This window comes from Centropristis striata, chromosome 11 (assembly GCF_030273125.1).
Source record: "Centropristis striata isolate RG_2023a ecotype Rhode Island chromosome 11, C.striata_1.0, whole genome shotgun sequence".
Classification (NCBI taxonomy): domain Eukaryota; kingdom Metazoa; phylum Chordata; class Actinopteri; order Perciformes; family Serranidae; genus Centropristis; species Centropristis striata.
Genome location: NC_081527.1, coordinates 38,963,791 through 38,986,480, shown reverse-complemented (window position 1 = coordinate 38,986,480; position 22,690 = coordinate 38,963,791). Strand labels below are relative to the sequence as shown.

At 40.6% G+C, this 22,690-nt stretch overlaps 1 protein-coding gene across 1 annotated transcript in view; it reads right to left on the bottom strand.

Annotated features, from left to right (window-relative positions):
* Nucleotides 1–11,845: 11,845 nt before the first annotated feature.
* LOC131980852 (cadherin-12-like) overlaps nt 11,846–22,690 on the bottom strand; it is a 73,606-nt gene continuing 62,761 nt past the window's right edge. The window contains exons 11-14 of the mRNA XM_059345160.1: nt 18,319–18,440; nt 15,912–16,026; nt 14,529–14,780; nt 11,846–12,729 (exon numbers count right to left, since the gene is read on the bottom strand). Coding sequence (XP_059201143.1) covers nt 12,116–12,729; nt 14,529–14,780; nt 15,912–16,026; nt 18,319–18,440 — 1,103 coding nt within the window. The 3' untranslated portion in view covers nt 11,846–12,115. The remainder of the gene's footprint in view (nt 12,730–14,528; nt 14,781–15,911; nt 16,027–18,318; nt 18,441–22,690) is intronic.

Sequence of the window (22,690 nt, the reverse complement as noted above, 5' to 3'; positions counted from 1 at the left end):
ACCCTAAACCCTAACCCTAACCCTAACCCTAACCCTAACCCTTCGGAACAGAAGGTGCTAGAGACTTGAAAGTCGGTCGCGTCAGACCTAATTTGGGGTCGCTGAACACGCCAGAGTTGAATTCAAGTCTCTACGACTTACCGTTCCGGAGATATGGCCATTTTAAAGTTTCAAACTAAGATTTCGAAAATTTCCCAAGGTTCCACGGGGTCAAACGACACACCATTGGAAAGGTCTGGGGCCAAGGAATCCAAGGAACTTGGTTCTATGATGATAGGACATTCCTATCCGGAGTTATTGGCAAAAACATTCTTGAGGGACCCCTCAAAGGACGTATTTATCCCTATAACCTAACCTAACCCTAACCCTAACCCTAACCCTAACCCTAACCTAACCCTAACCCTAACCCTAACCCTAACCCTAACCCTAAAAAAAAAAAAAAAAAAAATATATTTTTTATCAGCTTTTATTAAAGCAAAACTATAAAAGGGAAATAAAAAGATTTTTATCTGCCTGATCCCCTGCGCCCGTGCCCCCCGTAGCACTCTCCAAGAGTGCTGCGTTTTAACAAAAACCTAACCTAACCCTAACCCTCGAGGGACGTATTCATCCCTATAACCTAACCCTAACCCTAACCCTAACCTTAACCCTAACCCAACCCTAACCCTAACCCTAACCCTAACCCTAACTGTTAGGGTTAGGGTTCAGTTAGGGTTAGGGTTAGGGTTAGGGTTAGGGTTCAGTTAGGGTTAGGGTTCTGTTAGGGTTAGGGTTCTGTTAGGGTTAGGGTTAGGGTTCAGTTAGGGTTAGGGTTAGGGTTCAGTTAGGGTTAGGGTTAGGGTTCAGTTAGGGTTAGGGTTCTGTTAGGGTTAGGGTTCTGTTAGGGTTAGGGTTCAGTTAGGGTTAGGGTTAGGGTTCAGTTAGGGTTAGGGTTAGGGTTCAGTTAGGGTTAGGGTTAGGGTTCTGTTAGGGTTAGGGTTAGGGTTCAGTTAGGGTTAGGGTTAGGGTTCAGTTAGGGTTAGGGTTAGGGTTCAGTTAGGGTTAGGGTTCTGTTAGGGTTAGGGTTCTGTTAGGGTTAGGGTTCAGTTAGGGTTAGGGTTAGGGTTCAGTTAGGGTTAGGGTTAGGGTTCAGTTAGGGTTAGGGTTCTGTTAGGGTTAGGGTTCAGTTAGGGTTAGGGTTAGGGTTCAGTTAGGGTTAGGGTTAGGGTTCAGTTAGGGTTAGGGTTCTGTTAGGGTTAGGGTTCAGTTAGGGTTAGGGTTAGGGTTCAGTTAGGGTTAGGGTTAGGGTTCAGTTAGGGTTAGGGTTCTGTTAGGGTTAGGGTTCAGTTAGGGTTAGGGTTAGGGTTCAGTTAGGGTTAGGGTTCTGTTAGGGTTAGGGTTCTGTTAGGGTTAGGGTTCAGTTAGGGTTAGGGTTAGGGTTCAGTTAGGGTTAGGGTTAGGGTTCAGTTAGGGTTAGGGTTCTGTTAGGGTTAGGGTTCAGTTAGGGTTAGGGTTAGGGTTCAGTTAGGGTTAGGGTTAGGGTTCAGTTAGGGTTAGGGTTAGGGTTCAGTTAGGTTTAGGGTTAGGGTCAAAAAATTTTTTTTCGCAGCAGTATGAACTCTCTTTGAGCACCGGCCGGCACGTTGTGCCGTCCGGTGGTCAAAGAGAATTCATACTGCTGCGAAACCCTTTTTTTAACCCCAAGTCTATATTATCCAGTGCATAAATATAGTGCAGATATGAATTGAATATACTATAGGATATATACAGTGAATGAATATGTTATAGAAATATATACAGTAAAGAATGTACAGTAAATCAGCAGTGCAGGTAGATGAATGCCATTAGAAAGGTCAGGGGCCAAGGAATCCAAGGAACTTGGTTCTATGACGATAGGACATTCCTATCCGGAGTTATTGGCAAAAACATTCTTGAGGGGGCCCTCGAGGGACGTATTCATCCCTATAACCTAACCTAACCTAACCTAACCCTAACCCTAACCCTAACCTTTCTAATTCTGTTAGGATGCTTTGATATTTTCTTATAATGCTTTGATGTATGCTTGAATGCTTTGATGTATGCTTACATCAGACAGAAAGGGGCGGAGCTTAAGCGATAGGGCAAAAAAACGGATGGAGAACAAAGGTGGATGGCTGGACGGAGGTTCGCTATGGCAGAAGATGCCAACGCCCCCGCCAGCAGAGATGGGACCGGGACTACGGGAGGTCCGTCGGGTGGATGGACCGAGCACCACCCAACCCCTTCCGGAGGTGGGAGACAGTCCCCTATCCTAACTTTTGAAAGGTACGTCCCACACACTTATACTTGGCGTCTACGTGTTCCTTATACATGAAATTGGGGGGATAGACACCAAGTTTGACCACCTACGACTTAGCGTTCTCGAGTTATTCAAGAAAGTCTCACTTTGGATATGACAGTAAAATGTTCACCTTTTACATGTATTGCTATGGGGATTTTTGACACGCCCTTAACTCAACAACGGTACCCCCCACAAGTGTCTAATTGGTGTCTACCCCCCCCATATTTCGGCCACGCCCGACAAGTAGAGCCCACTCACGTGTCTCTACGACCTTCCTATCAAAAGTTAGAATTTTTCTGAAATCGGAAATTTTCGAATTCCGTTTTTTGGCCAATATCTCCGGAACCATAGGTGCTAGAGACTTGAAAGTCGGTCACGTCAGACCTAACTCGGGATCGCTGAACACGCCAGAGGTGAATTCAAGTCTCTACGACTTATCGCTCCGGAGATATGGCCATTTTAAAGTTTCAAACAAAGATTTCAAAAATTTCCCAAGGTTCCACGGGGTCAAACGAGACACCATTGGAAATGTCTGGGGCCAAGGAATCCAAGGAACTTGGTTCTATGATGATAGGACATTCCTATCCGGAGTTATTGGCAGGGTTAGGGTTACCCTAACCCTAACCCTAACATTCTTGAGGGGCCCCTCAAAGGACGTATTTATCCCTCTAACCTAACCTAACCTAACCTAACCTAACCCTAAACTTAACCCTAAAGCTAGGGTTAGGGTTAGGGTTAAGTTTTATGAGTAATCTCAATGATTCTCCCTGCTTCATCCGACGACTGGGCAGTTAAGGAGAGTCAAAGGCACTGCACTGGCCGTCGCATGGGTTAGGGTTAGGGGTAGCGTTAGAAAAACTGTTACTTTGGAAACACCAAACCTTACTCCTCATCATCATCAAAATTCTTGTGTCTCACATGAGGCCCTTGACATCCAGGAGCTGTGCCAGGGCACAACACCAGAAGGAGACACTGTGTCCAGAGCTACAGCCTCAATCCCCAGACTGACTCCTCTCCACCACCGTGCTCCCCTGACAGCTACAGCCCCCATCTTCACCCCAGCAAAACCAGCTGCCCAGGGACAGCAACTTACCTCTCCACAGCCTGATCCCGGTGAGGACGTGATTACCACACCTGCATTACCACTCACCTCACCCACCAATGCCTTAATTAGGAGACCAACCAGGCATATCAACAGTCTCAGGAAGCTGAGAGACTGGTCCCTGTGTATCAGAAAAAAGTTTGTTATTGTGGGGGACTCAAACTTAGCCAGACTGACCCCCTTCAAAAATCAAGATCTACAAATAGATAGCTACCCTGGTGCTAAGATTCACCACAATGAAGCTATCCTGCGTGGTGTTACCAACACCACACAAGTCCAAACTTTGGTCCTGTCAGTGGGTTTAAATAACAGGGCTCAGAAGACCACCACGACCCCCATCAGGCAGCTACAGAGCCTCATTAAGGTGGCCAGCCACAAGTTTCCAGGAACCAAAATTCTGATACCCACCATTAACTTCAGTGAGGCCCTGCCATGTGCAGAGCGCCACACCCTGAACGCTCTGAACACTTACATCACATCATTGGACTGCTGCATCCCCCAGCTTCCTAGCAAGGACTTCAGCACAACTGCCATGCCTGACAGGATCCACTGGTCTCATCACACTGCATGTAAGATGTTAGAACACTGGTCCAAATTTTTAAACTAGGAGACCCCGAGAGCCGTTCAGGAGAGGTTCAAGAAGGTCATGATTTTATCAGAAAAAATTAAATTGACCAAATCCCAATTAGAATTATTAAACAGAGGACTAAATTTCATCCCTACTAGAGGCAGAAACAAAGACATTAAACAACAATCCCGATTTGACTTACAAAAATATCACAGGCTATTAAAACTGTGGGCTTATTATAGTGACGATGACGTCACAGAAAAGCTTCTATTCACCCCGTCTTCTGATTGGACACCGCCAGAAAGCAATTTGACCGCCCACATTCTAAAATGAATTAAATCTGACCTAAATTATTTTAACAATCAATTTGAAACCTTAAAAATAAACCCCAATTTAACCACAGAAGAAAATTTGGCCCTAAAACAATTAATTGAAAATAAAGAAATCATAATAAAGCCAGCAGATAAGGGCAGTGTGGTGGTCATCCTGGACCTTGAACAATATAAATTAGAAGCATATAGACAATTAAATAACCCCATATACTATACATCATCTGATGTAGACAGCCTATACACTAATATTGACATCCAAGAGGGAATCCAGGCAATTAGAGAAGCCTTTTCTAATTCCAATTATTAGAAATTAATTTGACCAAAAATGATTTTGAATTCGACAAGAAATACTTTTTACAAATTAAAGGAACAGCTATGGGCAAAAAATTCGCACCTGCTTATGCAGACATCTTTATGGCCTCCTGGGAGACTGCTGTTTTGGAGAAGTGCATACTAAAACCCCTCTATTATTTTAGATATTTAGATGACATTTGGGGCATTTGGACCCACACAGAGGAGGAATTGAATCAATTTTTTCACACATTAAATAACCACAACCCCTCAATTAAATTAAAACACATCATTGATAACAATTTGGTTAATTTTTTGGATACGACAACATATAAAGGTCCCAAATTTACACAACACAACCAATTAGACATTAAATTTTATTTCAAAGAAACAGACACACATGCACTTCTATACAAAACAGTTTCCACCCTAAACATACCTTTGCAGGCCTAATTAAGTCCCAACTTCTCAGATTTCATAGAATCTGCACTCAAGCAGCAGACTTTGGAGTTGCCACAAAAACGCTCTTTTCCTCTTTGTCCACCAGGGGGTACACTAGGACCTTCCTCAGAGGCTGCTTCAAACCTTTTCTGCAGGACAGACGAGTCCAGTTGGCCACTGCACTGCCCTTTGTGACCACTTTCTCTCCTTCCTCTGTAAAATTAGTCAAAAATATCAAAACAAATTTAAATGAGATTATGAAATCAAACCATATTAATACAGACATCAAAATAATTGCGGCTTTCAGAAAAAATAAGAACTTAAAAGATTATCTGGTCAGAGCAAAAATTCCAAAACAAATTGACAAGACAGACAAAATCAACCAGGAATATTTTAAACAGGTCCAATGGATTTGTGATTCTTTTAATAATGAAGTGTTTATCACAGCCAAGGGTGGTAATATTAAATCTGTTAACTGTGTATATATCATTGTCTGTAAAGTTTGTGGCTTAAAGTATGTTGGTGAAACCAGTCTGGCCTTACATACATGTTTTATAGTCCACAAACACAACATCATAAGAAAAAAAACACAGATAGACACCTTGTGGCACACTTAATCCTTCATGGCTGGAAATCAGTACAAGCTTTAATTTTACAATGTAACCCCCACTGGTCCACTGCACAGAGAAGAAGGGCAGAGAGAGACTGGATTATAAAATTAAAAACCATGTTCCCACAAGGACTAAATGGCAAATTCTATTTTCAGACTTAAGACCAATTTTATGAATCCAAAATCCAAAATCATAACCAAATTCCAATCTTGCCCTAATACCTCAATTTGAAACAGAAAAATCCAAATTATATCTTTAATCTCACCTCAATCCATATAGTAATTTTACATTCTATTTTACTCTATTAACCATTCCAGTCTCAATTAATCTCCTTCCCCTTCTTTTCTCTCCTCTCTCTTCTCCCTCTCTCTTATATATGTGTGTGTGTATATGTCTATCTCTCTCTTCTTCTTTTCTCTTCTTCTCTTTCTCCCTCTCTCCCCCTCTTTCTCTCTTCTCCTCTGCCTTTCCCTCTTTTCTTTTTTTCTCTCTCTTTTTCTCTCTCCCCCTCTCTCTTTCCCCCTCTCTCTTTCTCTCTCCCTCTCTCTCTCTTTTTTCGATCTCTTTCTCTCTCTCGGGAATTTGCAAGTCTTGCTGAATACCTCACACATTATAGCACAAGTATGCATTCAAAATCTCCCTCACTTTACAAATTGCCTCTGAAAGAAGAACATTTTGACATAGATGGATGCCGCAAGTATAACTTTGGCTCAGAGAGCATGAGGCAAAATCGCACAATAATGGTTCTTGGAGCATCCGGATCAGGAAAGTCCACTCTGATCAACGGAATGATCAACTACATTGTTGGTGTAGAGTGGAACGACAAATTCAGATTTAGATTGATTAATGAGGATCAGTCGAGATCACAAGCTGAAAGCCAGACTTCTGAAGTCACTGTGTACAAAATAAACCAACAGGAGGCGTTTAAAATCCCCTTCTCTTTGACCATTGTGGATACACCAGGGTTTGGGGATACAAGAGGAATAGAAAGAGACAAGGAGATCACAGAGCAAATCTGAAGGCTATTCACATCTGCCAATGGTGTCAGTGAGATTGATGCTGTGTGTTTTGTCACACAGGCTTCTCTTGCACGATTAACAGCAACACAACGATATGTTTTTGACTCAATGCTCTCCATTTTTGGCAAAGACGTGGCAGAGAACATTTAAATGCTTGTGACTTTTGCAGATGGCAATCAGCCACCAGTTCTTGAGGCAATAAACCTCTCTGGGGTTCCATGTCCGAAAAATGACATAGGACTTCCAGTTCACTTCAAGTTCAATAACTCTTTGATGAAATGTTTTGGAACATGGGTGCCATAAGTATGGCAAAGTTCTTCACTGCTTTGAATAAAATGGAAACCAAAAGCTTGCTAATGACCCAAGAGGTTCTCAAAGAACGAAAGCAGCTTGAAACAGCAGTTGAAGGTTTGCGGCCACAGGTCAAAGCTGGATTAGCAAAACTAGAAGAAATTAAGACAACCAAAGAAAAGATTAAAGAGCATGAAACAGTCATGACTTCAAATGAAAACTTTGAGATAGAGGTCGAGGTTATCAAGCCAGTCAAAAAACAGCTCACAAAGAAAGGAGAGTACATCACCCACTGCCAGAAATGTTCAATAGCAGATGATAATGGTAAACATGACTGTGCAGCAATGGATAAAACTAAAAACTAAAAACTAAAATGTGCATTTTAACCAGACATACAGTTGGGACTATGTCAAAGTAAAAGAGAAGCAGACAGTGCAAGAGTTAAAAGACAAGTACAAAAAAGCTACAAGAGAAAAACTGACTATCCAGGAACTGATTGAAAGGCAAGAGGAAGAGATTGTTCACCTTCAAGACATGATCGTGTCCCTCATGGATCAGTCAGCTCACTCTATGGCTTCTTCTCATTTCCCTTAATTTTCGCCTCCTCTATCCTCTATCCTCGCTTGAACCGGAAGTTCTTTCGCGGGCGCCATCTTTAAGACCGTCCCAAAGCTCTTATTTGTGATCGGAGGATAGAGGATAGAGGAGGCGTATCGGAGGAGGCACAAGCGAGGATACACGAGAGAATCCTATGCGGAAGTCTTTTAGCGGTGGCCCCGCCCCCTGACTCGTTGAATAGACGCAGCAGCTGATCGGACTGATGTTATACATCGCAACATCGCTGTAGTTTGATACCAGAGTGAAAACAGATCACAGATTAAACTAAAGTGTGTCACCACAAGTTTTATATTTTATTTATATGATTCACCATGTAATTAAAATGTGTTTTATTGTGACTCTGAACAACAAAAACACCACAAACATATTTCTACATTTATAATCAATTAAAAGAAAGATCGCTCTAGAAGTTTTTTTCCTTTTTCCTTTTTTTTCCTTTTCGTGATCTGTTTTTTCCACCATACAGATTTATTATGGATATTATTAAAGTAAAAAAAAAAAAAAACAGTAGTGAGTATGAGAGTCTGTCTGTCAGCAAGAAACACTTTTACATTGTTTGTCATTTTCATCAGTCCCACACGAGGCTGATCATTACTGAGTGACATAATTTACATTTTACCTTAATCATCTAACCTAATAAAATATTGGCCGGTGTTCAGCGGACACAATCATGTTCTGGGATATTAAATAATTAATTTATCACCAGGATCGTCTACTACGACGGCGTATTAGGGCCAAATATGAAAAAAATAAATAAATAAATAGGAACCCAGGAGGGAGGGACCCAGCCACCATGGCATGATTAAAAACAGATAACATGAGGTGATGTTACGACATCACCACATTTCATTCCTTTCTACCTGCGGGATGTCTCTTCTTCTCCATCACTCGCTCTGTTTAAGGTGTTTTATCAGAATGATCCGACTGACGCTCCCCTCCTCGCGTTCACACGGAGCGCTCTCTTTCAGACCTCCTCTGCTTCTTGTTGACAGTTACAGTGTAACGTTCGTCTAAACTTTTTTCACAGCAGCAGGTTTATTGTTCCCAGCCTTCATTCCTCACGGTCATCCTCATGTGGTGCGTCTTTACGCAGCCATGGAGCCGGGTTTATGGAATCTTTATTCATCTTTTTGAAGTGTGTGTGTGTGTGTGTCTGTGTGTGTATGTGTGTGGCACCGGACGGACCCAGTGAGGCATGGACCAGTATTACCCCCCTCCCCCGGGTCCGTATTTTTTTTTCATACTTGGCCCTAATAGTTGTCCTAATACAGCAGCAAATAGTAATTAATAAATTATATAAAGGCATTCCCGTGCCCCTGAGCTGGACACAGTTCACAGTATAAATACACAATGGAGGTTGTTATTCATGTGCAGGTGTTTGTTAAACAGAGAAAACACTTATTATTATTATTATTATTATTATTATCATCATCAGTGCATGTCTCCAGCTGTTAAAGCGACTGACAGCTGATCCAGCTGTGATCTGCTGCCGCCGTCATTAGAAACGGACGTCGCTTCACGTGGCGCTCCGGAGGGAAGGACGTCCCATTTCTCTTAAATCGTTTCCTCTCTCCTCGCTTCCCTCACTTGCGTCTCTCCATGCATCCCCGGTGGGCGGGACTAAGACGCAAGTGAGGGACGCATGGATGCGAAATAGGGGTAATGAGAAGAAGCCTATAAGTCGTCTGCAAGAGATCGCCCTGAGGCCCGACCCTCTGACAGTTCCAGGGTACATCGACATGCTGATTGAAGGAGAAAGGTCAGAGGCCAAAGAGGGTTACCATGCTCAAATTCAGTCTTTGGAGGCAATGAAGGACAAAGCAAAAATCATATCCAAAGTCGCTAAACGAGATAAACTTACAAAACAGAGGAGGAATTGTCTGAAGAAAAACAGGAGAGGAAAGAAAAGACAGGTGTGCTCAAGAGAGTGACAAATTTCTTTGGGTTTTAGGGAAAACATGACATGACATATTTTCATTGCAGTATCAACCAAAGCAAAAGTGTTGAATGGATGAAAACCTAAATTACCATTTTAGGTTTCTGATTAGAGTTCTGTCTTAACTTCTTGTCATTCATGAGTGAGTGTCAGTTTTTACCAGCTAGTGGCGCTAAAATAAATAAATAAGCCCTTTATGGATCATGAATGCATCAAATGTCGTGCCAGTTCGTCCAACAGTTAAATTGTCAAAGAACCACGCTGAACTGGACGTGAAGCCATGCCTACATAACTGTCAGGTGAAACATATCTTTTTTTTCTTTTCTTCTTATGTTTGTTTATTGTATATAACCATTCTAATTATATGGTAAAGATAAATGCTTACAGAGTAACCCCCAAACCATCTTTTCCTGCTGTAAATCAATGTATGTGGGTATTTAGTCGTGTTGTTTTTGATTCAGGCTTTTAAATAAGGAGGCAGCTTTTGTCACCAACTGTGACCAACCAATATCATAAATGGGTCTTTGGTTAAACAACTTTTTTTTTAAATAAAAATGTCTGTGCTGTCTTTAGTTACTCTTCAGATAAGTGGTTTGAGTGGTGTTGGTGTGGAGTGTTACTGTGACCTTTTATATTGAAGAAGTTGGAAACAAAGATGATAACACCTTTACTGTTTAATTCACAGAACCAAATTGTATGTTTGTTGCAGCTTTCGTAGGTTAAAGCTGCTCTCTGTGATGTCAGGCCTGTGCAGATGTGAGCACAGATGACAATGCTTCATGTCTGCAGCTCGTGGGGTTTAAACCTTTTGTTGGCATTAGTAATGTTAACCACTAATTAATTTAATAATAATTAGGCTTGGGTGACATAACAGTATTCCAGAGAATTTAAAAATCCTGATGGTATGAATCAAAAATAAAGGTGCTGCTGGTATAAAGGTGCCGGAAATAAATTCAGTTTGAACCTCCTGATCGCTTGTGTCAAAGTCAATGGGTCTTTTCAAATGTTTTTTTGTTAGATGCCTGATATAATTTTTTTTAACACACACAAGCTTCAGATATTTTCATGTTTTGTTCTAAAACACAATGCATCAGTAAATACCACACTTGTGAATTTTGAAGCTTTTTTTAGTTGAAAGTGCAACACGATAACACGATCAGAGATTGTTGCGGACCATAGATGTCGCCTTCAGCTTCATGCTACACGGTATTCATTGGTGAATCTTACCTTGCAGAACAATAGTGTAGCACAGGGCTCAAATCACATTGGCTTTTTATCTATAACTTAGTTTAGCATTTTAGTTTGCTAACACAAAGTGCTGCTGAGGCTGCTGGGAATGTCATATGTCACCATGAAACAAAATGTTGCACAAATTAAAATGTAGACCTGACGATAGGGCTGGAGGAAATTGAAATGTATCATACTTGTGGGGATTTCCACCGGACGCGTTACAGCAGCAGCACGTCAGTTTAGCGAGCCGGCCGTATACACGCGAGATAACGAGATCACGCGATAATCCTGACCATACGGGAGACCGCAAGATCCCGTGATAAACTTTAAACTCTATTTATACAGTCTATGGAAAAACTGTGTGTATAAAGTAAACAACAAAAACAAAAACCAACTTACTTTGCTTCTCTGAGGTGAAAGATATGTTGATCTGACCATCTATCCTTATAAAAACAATATGTTATGTCATAAATGATTGTATGATGTTCCACTTCAACAATCAGTCTCTTGTCGTCCGTGTCGCCGATCCTCTGAGACCCTTTGATTGATTGATTGCCGATCTGGTGCCCCGGTCATAACATAATGTTGATGTGAAGTAGTTTTAGGCTGCATGAACTGCGTATTGTGTTTTATTTTGAAAGGGGCGGAAGTGTTTTACGTTGATTCTGAGTCGGACTTCCTGTCTGGTGATCTGCTCTGTTGAGATTCACGCGATTTGGCAGCGTCTCGCGGAGAAATAGAAGTCCTACCTAATGCTCGCGGAGAGACGCTGACGCGACGCTGCAGTAACGTTACGCAGCGCGCCCGGTGGAAACGCTCCCATTTATTAGAGTGTTACCTATTTGCAACGGCATACGCGACGCTGACGTTACGCTGCAGTAACGCGCCCGGTGGAAATCAGGCTTTATGGGGACATTGATGTCTGTAACAAATTTCATAGCAGTTGCTTTTGAGAGATTTCACACTGGAAGAAAAATGAGGAAAAGGGGACTGCCCAGGTCAGTCTGAGCTCTCTTCTGGGAACCGACTGACAAAGAAAGAAAAGAAACTGCATTTGATTTGATTAGCATCTGATTGAATCACTGTTAGAAAGATCAAATGAAGATATTTTTTATTAAGTAACATAAATTAAAATACATGTAAACATAAAGTACCTCAGGCACTTTGAGGAGCTATCATGTTTCTCTTTTCACGCACCTGTAGCTGGATTATCTGCTCTCTAGCTATCCAGCCCACAACTCTACTTCACATGGACAGCTTTCTAGAAAGTTCTCATTGTATTCTATCCAGTGCCTGTCACAGTAAAAAAAACATGTCTAGAAAAGTAAGCTAATTCCCACATAGCCTCTCACAGTCTGCATGCTGTCCAGCTTCCTCTCAGCTCTCCTCAGACAGAGCGGGTGGCTGTTTGTCCAGGATGCTAGCCAGCATTTTAAACGGCTGTCCCCAGTCACCAAGGGAGCTGAAATCCCCCGTATTGTCAATTACCCAGGGCTCCTCTATGGAGCTGAGCGAGCCGGCCACCGAGCCGTCACCCTCATAGGCGTAGGTTGCCAGTGAGTCATAGGGCGGGCCGCCGTAACCCTGCTGGTTCTCCTCCAGCCGCTGTGCGATGAACTCCCTGATCAATTCAGCATCCCCCTCATTCACTTTGCCACGGGAAGAGAGCGGTGCCTTGTTGTTCACGGCAGAGATGACACTGGCTGTTTGACGGTGAATGTCAGGAGACCTGACCTCGTCGGAGCGGCTGCTGAGATGCAGGAGAACCCCGTCTCCGTAGCCACTTTTCTCCTTCCTGGAGTTGCTGCTGTGAGTGCTGGTGCGCTGTGAGTGTGTGTTGCGCAGCGTGCCCATGTCGAAGGCATGAGTGTCTGCCTCACCGCCGCCCTCATCGTCATAGTGTATGACATTATCACGAATGTCCTCTTTTGATGTCATCAGAGTGTCTTTTTCCTTGTGGCGCCTCTGTCCCATGTATAATGCTGCCATGACTGCAAGACACAAAGAGAACCCCTGATTGGTTAGTTGAAAATATCTAAACATGGAAAATACATTTGGTCCAATCTTTATGTGTACAGGGTTAGGGTTAGATTCAACAATTCTGACTCTGTTTACTCTAGTTCACTGCAAATGTATTTGTTTCACAATAACCACTCTAAAATACAGATATGCTTATATACATATATATATATATATATATATATATATGTATATATATATATATATATATATATATATATGTATATATATATATTGTCCTGGGTCAAAGTCCCATGACTGATGTGTCTTTCTAACATTGATTTTATTCTCAGTGGAAAATGCAACATTATATTAGAACATCCACTATCACTTTGTTCAGTGATAGTGGATTATATTTAGTTTGTTAGTTATTACGAATATAACACGGTTGCCCATAAAGTTGGAATAAAATATTTTTTACCTCTTTCCATCTTTCCTTGAAGTTATTCATTCGTGACAGATAAAGTGTATATCTTCTCAAAACTTTATTAATCAATCTCTTCCAAACATGTCAAAATGAAAATGAAACCATAATAACAGAGGATTGTGTCTGAAAACAAAATGATTCCAACTTTATGGGCGACTGTGTATAATACCAGAAAATAGTTGGAATGCGATGCTTTTTACTGCTCCTGTGTTATGTTATGTTATGTTATGTTATGAAGGATATCTTTATGGCAGGTGTGAGAGGAAGGGGAAAAAGGAATGCCATTTGAGTAAAGTATTAAGGTAGACTTGTAAAAGTCTTAATCCGTCTTTAAGGCACTGCAGGTACTTTACTGGAGTATTTCTATTTGATGTAACTTTATACTTCTATTTCACTACATTTAGCTGATGGCTTTAGTTACTTTTCATGTTGAGATTTTACATGAAAATATGATCAATTTAAAGTGATTAGACTTTTTTAATTAAACCTCATAACAGTATATTAAGTAGTTAAAATGAGTCCTACCTTGAGGAAATTCAAATTCTACTTAGATAAATGTATCACTACAACAAATCCTATAATATATTTAGAATATATGAAACAATCTGAGTGGGTTCATTCTGCGTAACGAGTACGTTTATTACTTTTGTACTTTTACTTCAGTAAGTTATGAATGCAGGACTTTTACTTGTTGTGAAGAATTTTCACAGTGTGGTATTAGTACTTTTACTGAAGTAAGGGATCTGAATACTTTTTCCACCACTGCCCCTGTTTAGACAGGCTGTATCCCCACATTGCTGAATGCCAGTCCCAGTCTGGGTGGAAGAAGGGGAGTTTCTACCTCAGCTCTATATTTTGTGGGTATGGGGCCATTATTTGAGTATAAGAGTATGGTTTAAATGACTCGTTCACTTTTAAACAGTTACTTGGGGCATTGGATGCTATTACCAAAACAAACCTGTTTGTTGCATTAATTGCATTATTTAATATTTTAATATTATAAACATTAGCATTTATTCATTAATGTTTAATCAACACATGGGTGATTCTTTACCGTGCTTTTAATCTTACCATGATTTGGCAAATACAGACATATTCACAATAAAGCCCTGAATACAATTAAATATTAAAGTAAATTATAATATTTTAGTCCTGTGCATTCACACAGCTTTAGGCGCGTCAGCCAGGAACCAGAATTAAATTAGTTGTGTCATTAAATTTACCTAAATGGAATATTATAATAATACATCTCAATAAAACTGAGACTGGGACTCATATGTAGGATAATCTCCTGGTTTCGGTGTTTCGTCACATAACTCCGCGATTAAAAAAAGATAAGCTTACCAATAAGCAGAGCCACACATAGAAGAATAGCCATCAGAGCTCCAGTGCTGAGGCCCACAGGCAGGAAGATGGCCTCTGCTGAGCAGGTCAGCAGCGAGCCTCCTGCCTCGCACGAACACACTCGAATTGTGAGGGTGGCTGTGCTGCTCTGGGCCGGGTAACCGCTGTCTTCAACCACAACAGGAAGAACGTAGACATCCTGCAGCCGCCGCTGGAAGCCAGCACGGCGAGTCACAATGCCAGCGGTGTTGTCTGAGAACCGACAGGGGGAGATATTAAACCACCGACAGAGTCCCAGGTTATTATAAGTATCCTCACTGATCAGCTCTTGAAGATTACACAAAGAAATCACATGCACAAAACCTTTCCTTTCCACTTCAAACATTTCTTTCAATTTACGATACATTTAAGGATAAGAGTAGACCAGGACCAAAACCACCACTGTGCTACTTTCTTACTTCTTATTCCAGGCTTCAGCTCCAAGCACATTGTTTAAACTAGTGAGACGGTCTGACAGAGCGTTTAGGTTTTTATAATGCAAATAACTCGGTTAATTTCAGTTAAACCTAGAAGCCTTTCAGACCACAGCTTCTCCTGATATCTGATCTGGATGTTTTCTGAATCTCTGATCATTTATACCTCTGACTGATGGTCATATATATTTAGGTTGATGCCGCCCTGATTATATAGATCAGAAGCAATGATAATAGGAGGATTGAGCAATGCATTTAAGAGCAGGGCTACCCGACAGTCAGCAGCACAGCCTCTGATTGGTTGACCGATTCAACCAGAAAAGGATAGAAGACAGTGTTGGATTTATCATCATGAATTTATTTTACAAAGCTTTCGAAAGGGATATGGTGGCACTGAAGCACTGGTTGGAACATCACAATGGTCTCTCACATACAGCGGTCCACAGATATTTAGCATGAAATGAAAAGGTATACTGTTGCTCCTCTCCAGAGTGGTTTCAACACAGGCAACACAGGTTTGTGATAGACAGATGGTTCGTCCAATCATCAGCCAGGAATTTTTTTAAAGCGTCTGCCCTTTTCCAAACCTTTTCCAATGACGGCTTCTCAGACGGTTCTGTGTATAAACCATCAGCTTAGTTTTTAAAGCTTTTTCACTGAAAACAGTGACTTGGTAGGTTCATCACTAGGAGCGACCCACTTTCACAATGTAACATTATTTTTACATTGTCATTTGCTATCTCTGTACCTCTGAGAGCATTATAAAACCAGAGTCTGATATGTTGAATGTTGGATGATACTTAAAACGGCCAATAAAACAGATTCTGATTCTGATTGTTTGAGTTACTTTGCCAGTGAAATAAAGTAGTCGTGTTAAAATACAACTGTAACATTTCCCCCTCTTACTTACTTCCGAAATCTCGCACAGTGAAGTTTCTGTTGCGGAGATCTTTGGGGGACTTGAAGAAGAACCTCTGTCCGACAGGAGGAAGGTCCTTGTCCACAGCGCTGACCACCTGCACCACCTGGTCCGGGAGGAAAAGAGAGAGGATCTGCTGAACACACTCAATCTGATCCAAGTCCCAAGTATAGACAAACACAATGCTTAATCTAATGGCACACAACCAATAGTAATATTTCATGTCTTTATTGAACACACCCATTAAACATTCATAGTGCTGGTGGGAAAAGTAAGTGAACCCTTGGAATTAATAACCTCAATCAAGCTGTTGATCAGATCATTTTGGACCATTCTTCCTCACCAGCCTGTTCAATATAGGTCATGTGTACAGGCTGCGAAAAAAGATCGATATTTACATATTACGCCGTAGACCGTAATGCGTTCGCCACCATCTTAATGACGTAGTAGTGATTGACAGCGTAAGTAACGTGAATCACGTTTTTGAATGTAACTTACTTTTTTTTTTTTATTTACAGAACTTGCGAACTACTTCACTCCCATCATTTATGTGCATTTATTTACTGTTTAAACTGTCTTTTATAATGCCTAAACAGGATTATTTTTTGCCATGAACCTAGGTCAGTGGCTTTATAACATAAATCCACAAAAACTGCAGCCTTTTTTACAACCGCGAGTGTGCGAAATGTGTGCTATTTTTAGAACGCGCTGCTGTACAGCGAGCCGCGATACCTACAATTGTCGTAATTTGTGGTACTGACACACGATCCCTTCTGTCCTTTAGGTTGGAGAACTTGTTGTCCCTGCAGGACTGCTTCAGCTCAGACATATTCTCAGGATGTCCCAAATCATGATGCTCGCTCCACAGAACTTCACTGTTGGGATGCTGTTCTCATGATTTTAATTTTTCACCAGCACTTTGAATGTTTAATGGATGTGTTCAATGAAGACATGAAATATTAGACAGGTGCATCTCAATACATTAGAATATGATGGAAAAGTCCATTTCCAGTCGTTCAAGTATTTTAAACATACTTTTTAAAATTGGTCTTTTGTTTTATTTAAATTTTATTGAGACACTGAATTTTAGGTCCTCATTAAATGTAAGCCATAATATATAAGAAATTAAATAAATTAAGACGTGAAATGTATCATTCTGTGTGTAATGGATCTATAAAATGTGGTATTTCCACTTTTTGAATTGAATTACTGACATAAAGAAACTTTTCTATGAATTTAATTGTTTGTGTGATATTAGGTTGTGCACGTTGTGTTTGTCTACTAGATGCAGATCAGATCACATTCAATGACAAATTAATGCAGAAAACCAGGTAATTTCAAAGGGTTCATATACTTTTCTTGCAACTGTATGAACTACATTCAGAATGTGCTTGTCAGACAGTTTTGAACTATTTGAATTCATCATAGGTGAATGTATAATTAAAACATAGTAGTAACACAGTGGCTGTGTCCCAGTGTCAAGGATCCTTCCTTAGTAGGATCCTTCCTTCAGAGTCGGGTCCTCCGAAGGCAAGGCAAGAGTCCTTCCTTTGACTGGTGTAATGCACAAATGGGACAGCCTTCGGAGTGTGCAGCTGTTAAACCTGAATATTTCACTGATCCTGGCTGAATTCGGCTGCTACTTAGTGCCATGAATGCAGCGGCGCATAATTCATCATGGAAATATGTTCTGTGATTTTTTATTTTTTATTTTACAGTACAGTACAATAACAGTTATTTATAAATAACAATAACGGATAATAGCGGACTTTGGGTCCCTGTAAACACAATACAGAAATGTATAACTTTCTGAATGGCATAGTTGCACATAGTACATCATCATTGGACACATATAAATTAATAAACAATAACTTTAGCGACTGAGACGGCATTAATTAACTTAACCGGCAATGTATCAAGATGACGTTTATTATCTTTAAGCTTAATATTCTGGCATATGCTTATTCATATGTTTTTGCTTGACTTTGAACGCACGTTTTGTAAGTTATGTGATAACATTCAGTGTAAACTGAAAATATCTACATATTTAAATGCATATTGTGCCGCCGGCGTCGCTGTTTCTACGCTCGCCATTTTTAAATCTCCCGGTAGACCGGTGTGCGCAATGCTTTATGGGTAGTCGGAGCGCACGGAGGATACACACGTATCCTCGGAATTTGGGCAAAAGAAGGACTCTGTCCTCCGGAGCATCCTCGACATTGGGACAGTCCTTCGGCGGATGTCGATGACGTAGTGTCCTTCAAATCCAGCCGTTTGAGCATCCTTCCTTGACTTTGGGACACAGCCAGTATGTGTGAAGTAAGTTCCACACCATTTTGTTTGTGTTTTTCCTTTTCTTCATCTCAGCAGATACAGTTCACAGTTCATACAGTTTTACCTGTCCCATTCTGGAGTTTTCACAGACAAAGATATCTGAAGGGACCGCCAGCTCAGGGGCAAACTCGTTCACATCCAGGACGCTGACCGTCACCGCCACTTTAGCCGACAGCAGAGGGTTATCTGGAAGGGTCAGCATGGAGTCAGTGACAGGCTCATCTGTTAATCCAACACACCGCCCAAGTATTCTCCTATCATATTTAACGTTCTAACTAAATATGCAACATTAAGAGTAAAGTTAGGGAGAAAACATCAGTAGGTATTCTTTGTTGAGCTTTAATCATTAGGGCATTGGCACTGACTGGGGATTTCCACCGGGCGCGTTACAGCAGCAGCACGTCAGCTTAGCGAGCCGGCCGTATACACGCGAGATAACGAGATCACACGATAATCCTGACCGTACGGGAGACCGCAAGATCCCGTGATAAACTTTAAACTCTATTTATACAGTCTATGGATAAACTGTGTGTATAAAGTAAACAACAACAACAAAAACCAACTTGCTTTGCTTCTCTGAGGTGAAAGATATGTTGATCTGACCATCTATCCTTATGAAAACAATATGTTATGTCATAAATGACTGTATGATGTTCCACTTCAACAATCAGTCTCTTGTCGTCCGTGTCGCCGATCCTCTGAGACCCTTTGATTGATTGATTGATTGATTGCTGATCTGGTGCCCCGGTCATAACATAATGTTGATGTGAAGTAGTTTTGGGCAGCATGAACTGCGTATTGTGTTTTATTTTGAAAGGGGCGGAATTGTTTTACGTTGATTCTGAGTCGGACTTCCTGTCTGGTGCGATCTGCTCTGTTGAGATTCATGTGGTTTGGCAGCGTCTCGCGGAGAAATAGAAGTCCTACCTAATGCTCGCGGAGAGACGCTGACGTGACGCTGCTGTAACGTTACGCAACGCGCCCGGTGGAAACGCTCTCATTGATTAGAGTGTTACCTATTTGCAACGTCATACGCAACGCTGACGTTATGCTGCAGTAACGCGCCCGGTGGAAATCAGGCTTGAGAGTTGTGTTTTTTGAGGTGGTTGGCATGCGCAAAAATGCACATAAATTGCAATTTTTGCCACTTCTGACGAGTCGGCCAGTTCTGCAGTGATCGGGTTTATTTGTGCTCTGCTGAGGATAAAGGTTGTTTGACATCCGCAAACTTTGGTGAGGTGATTGGTCTCATCTTAACGAATATAGTGTATTTTTTTATTTCGCCATCTTGGATTTTGTGTATCAATTTTCATTTTAGGAAAAGGGCTACAGCATGCACAGAAACGTAGGAAACGCTGTAGCCACGCTTGAACAAGGAACTCTTTGGTCCTGATGTAATCAGGCTCGGTGTGGCTCTTCAGCTCCGTTGGGACTTTGGACACTTCTGGAAAAATCCGAAAGTCATGAAACTCAGTCTGTGCATCAAAGCTAGTGAGTACAGTAAGAATATATACATCAGTTGGATTGATACGTGTTTATAGGACTCTACAACGACGGTAGTTGCTCCCATATTCACAAGATTTGTTAGATACATGGGTTTCCTCATTTCGACCAGCAGATAACTTTTTGAAACTCAACAGATCCATCTAAGATTTGGTCAGCAGGATCTGAAGACCTTCTGGCTTTTGGCAGTCTATTTTGGTGGATGTTCAAGATTATTTACAAACTACAGAATTAAAGAAGGAAATGCTAAATTTTATTATTTTGTTTACCTTTTTGGGCTAAATCAAGTAAACCAAGTAAAGCCATCTGAACAAAGACCTACACTATTGTAGATCTTCTGGGTTCGGTTCTCTCCAAATTATGATTTTTTTAAAAATTCATTCATTCATTCATTTATTTATTTCCATCACATGGCATGTTGTTCAGCTGTGTTCTGTCCTGTTGGTGTCAGAGGAAGCATCACCTTTGGCCACTAGATGGAGCCAGATACCAACAAGACATTTTCCTGACGTGTGTTTTTATCCGTCAGTTCATCTTCTCCAGTCATCCTGGAGCATCTTACTATTTAACTTCTTGTTTTTAATCTGTTTTTAATCTTTAATGTCATATGTAGTGTAGGACTGAAGGCCTGAAGACAGTCGTAGTCGTAGCGCCCCGTACAGAAAAAAACATCCGATTTACATGAAACACACGTTGTACACTTGGTGTCAAAATCAGTATCATATAAAGAATACTACACCTACATGCATCATAATGCTCATTCACACTAAATTGTGATAAAAAAAATGCTACTGTTGCTGTAAAAAAAATGAACTGTACACTAATAAATAATGGACATACAACATGCTGCAGTACCATGTAGGGTATTGCACATAATTATCAGGGTTATTGCATGCATGGGATTCCAGTGTATGGATAAATAAATATGAGTTTATAATAATCACATCAAATATTTCTGTTATAAACAAGATATTTAAATAGTAAGGGGCTGATCAGCGGTGAGAATGTACTTCTTACGACTCTCTTGCAAACACAGTCAGTGATGGAATGTAACTAAGTAGTGAGTACTTTTATACTTTGTACTTTTGATACTTTAAGTACATTTTGATGCTGATACTTTTGTACTTTCACTTCAGTAAGTTTTGAATGCAGGACTTTTACTGTAGTGGAGTAATTCCACAGTGTGGTATTAATACTTTTACTGAAGTAAAGGATCTGAATCCTTCTTACACCACTGAACATAGTGGCATCTGGACTGGTTTTAGCAACCTGGGGAAGTTTTCTTTTATATATCCCATGATTTAAAAACAGAATCCTGATTTCAAAAAGTCGTAAAACATATTAAAAACAGAATGCAGTCATCTTCAAATCCACATTCGATTGAATAGAGTGCTCAAACTGATACACTTTAGGGGTTATTTTTTGTAAATATACACTGAATCTTATGCATTCTGTTTTATTAACATTTTTGCTCTTTGGCGTCAGGGTTGTAAGAGTGGCTCTCTGAACTGCGATTAAACTGCTGATGTTTTGATACATTTTCTGAAAATATATTTGAATAGTTTGATTAAAACATAACTTAACTCAAGGTCCACTTTCTAGTTTTTTTAAAGAGGAATTAAAGAAAGAAATGTTTTTTTGTGGGGGGGGGTTTATTTTATTTTTTTTACCTTTGTGGGCTATATGAAGTAAACCAAGTAAAGCCTTCTGAACAAAGACCTTCACTATAGTAGATCTTCTGGGTTCACTTCTGTACAAATTATGATTCAAAAGCATGTATTTCTTTCCATCACATGGCATGTTGTTCAGCTGTGTTCTGTCCTGCTGGTGTCAGTGGGAGCAGCCAGATACCAACAAGACATTTCCCGCATCTTCTCCAGTCATCCTGGAGCATTTCACTATTCAACTTCTTGTTTTCCATTCTGCAGCTGACTTTGACGAGTCTGAGGATTTGTGTAGATGAGGAGTTTTTGAGATTTTTGGCGCTCGGTGCCAGGAGTTAATTTTTGGATTTATCTTAGAGTGAGCACTCCAGCAGCTGATGGAGATTTCATTCATTTCTGAAATCCTAATTTATTTGAGGGATATATAATATCTGCTGCATTAGCGGAGAAATTCGAAAAGTATAAATAACTATAAAAGGAATATGTTTCATTGGTGATTCTCTATATTTTCCTGGACTCTCTCTGGACTCTATTCTCTGTTATTTTGACATTAATATTGCTCATCAGATTTTTTTTCCTGATGGACCACAAAGGCCACCAACAGGGTCTGTGGGACGGCCGTTCTGGACTTTGACAGAGTTTCCTATTGGTCAGTCCGTCCCTGATGCTGCTGACCCTGTTAATCTAAGGTCAGTGGTTGAAGAAAATCTTTTTGAAGTGGTGTTTGAAATGTTACTTATATGAGTTTGGTCAAATATCATTACACATGCCCAAACACTTTGGCAATGACAGCAGAAGTGAAGCTGATTGCCTGTTGACAATGAAAACTTTAGATTTTGAGTGAAACGGCCTGCATTTATGTATCGCTTTTATCCAAAACACTAATGGCAGCACTGAAGGAAGGGGCTGAACCGTTGGGAGGCCTTGCTCAAGGACACGTTGGACAGGAAGGGTGGGAGATCAACCTGCTATCAGTGACAGATCCCTCCTGCTGAGACACAGCTGCCCTGTTAGAAATCCTCTTTAAGGTAGAACGAACACAAGACAGACACTAAATCCTCAGACTGTCAGACATTAATACACACCAAATGAGTGGATTAAAAGTTATCACAACTACGATATAATTGATAGAGTTCAAAATCCTTTTACTGTGACAGGACAAGTTTAAACCCCTTAACAAGCACGACTTTGAATGTTCACTAACTACTCTGACATATCCAAAGTGAAACAGTTATTGTTCTGAAATCCTTCTGATTACTGTCAGAATGT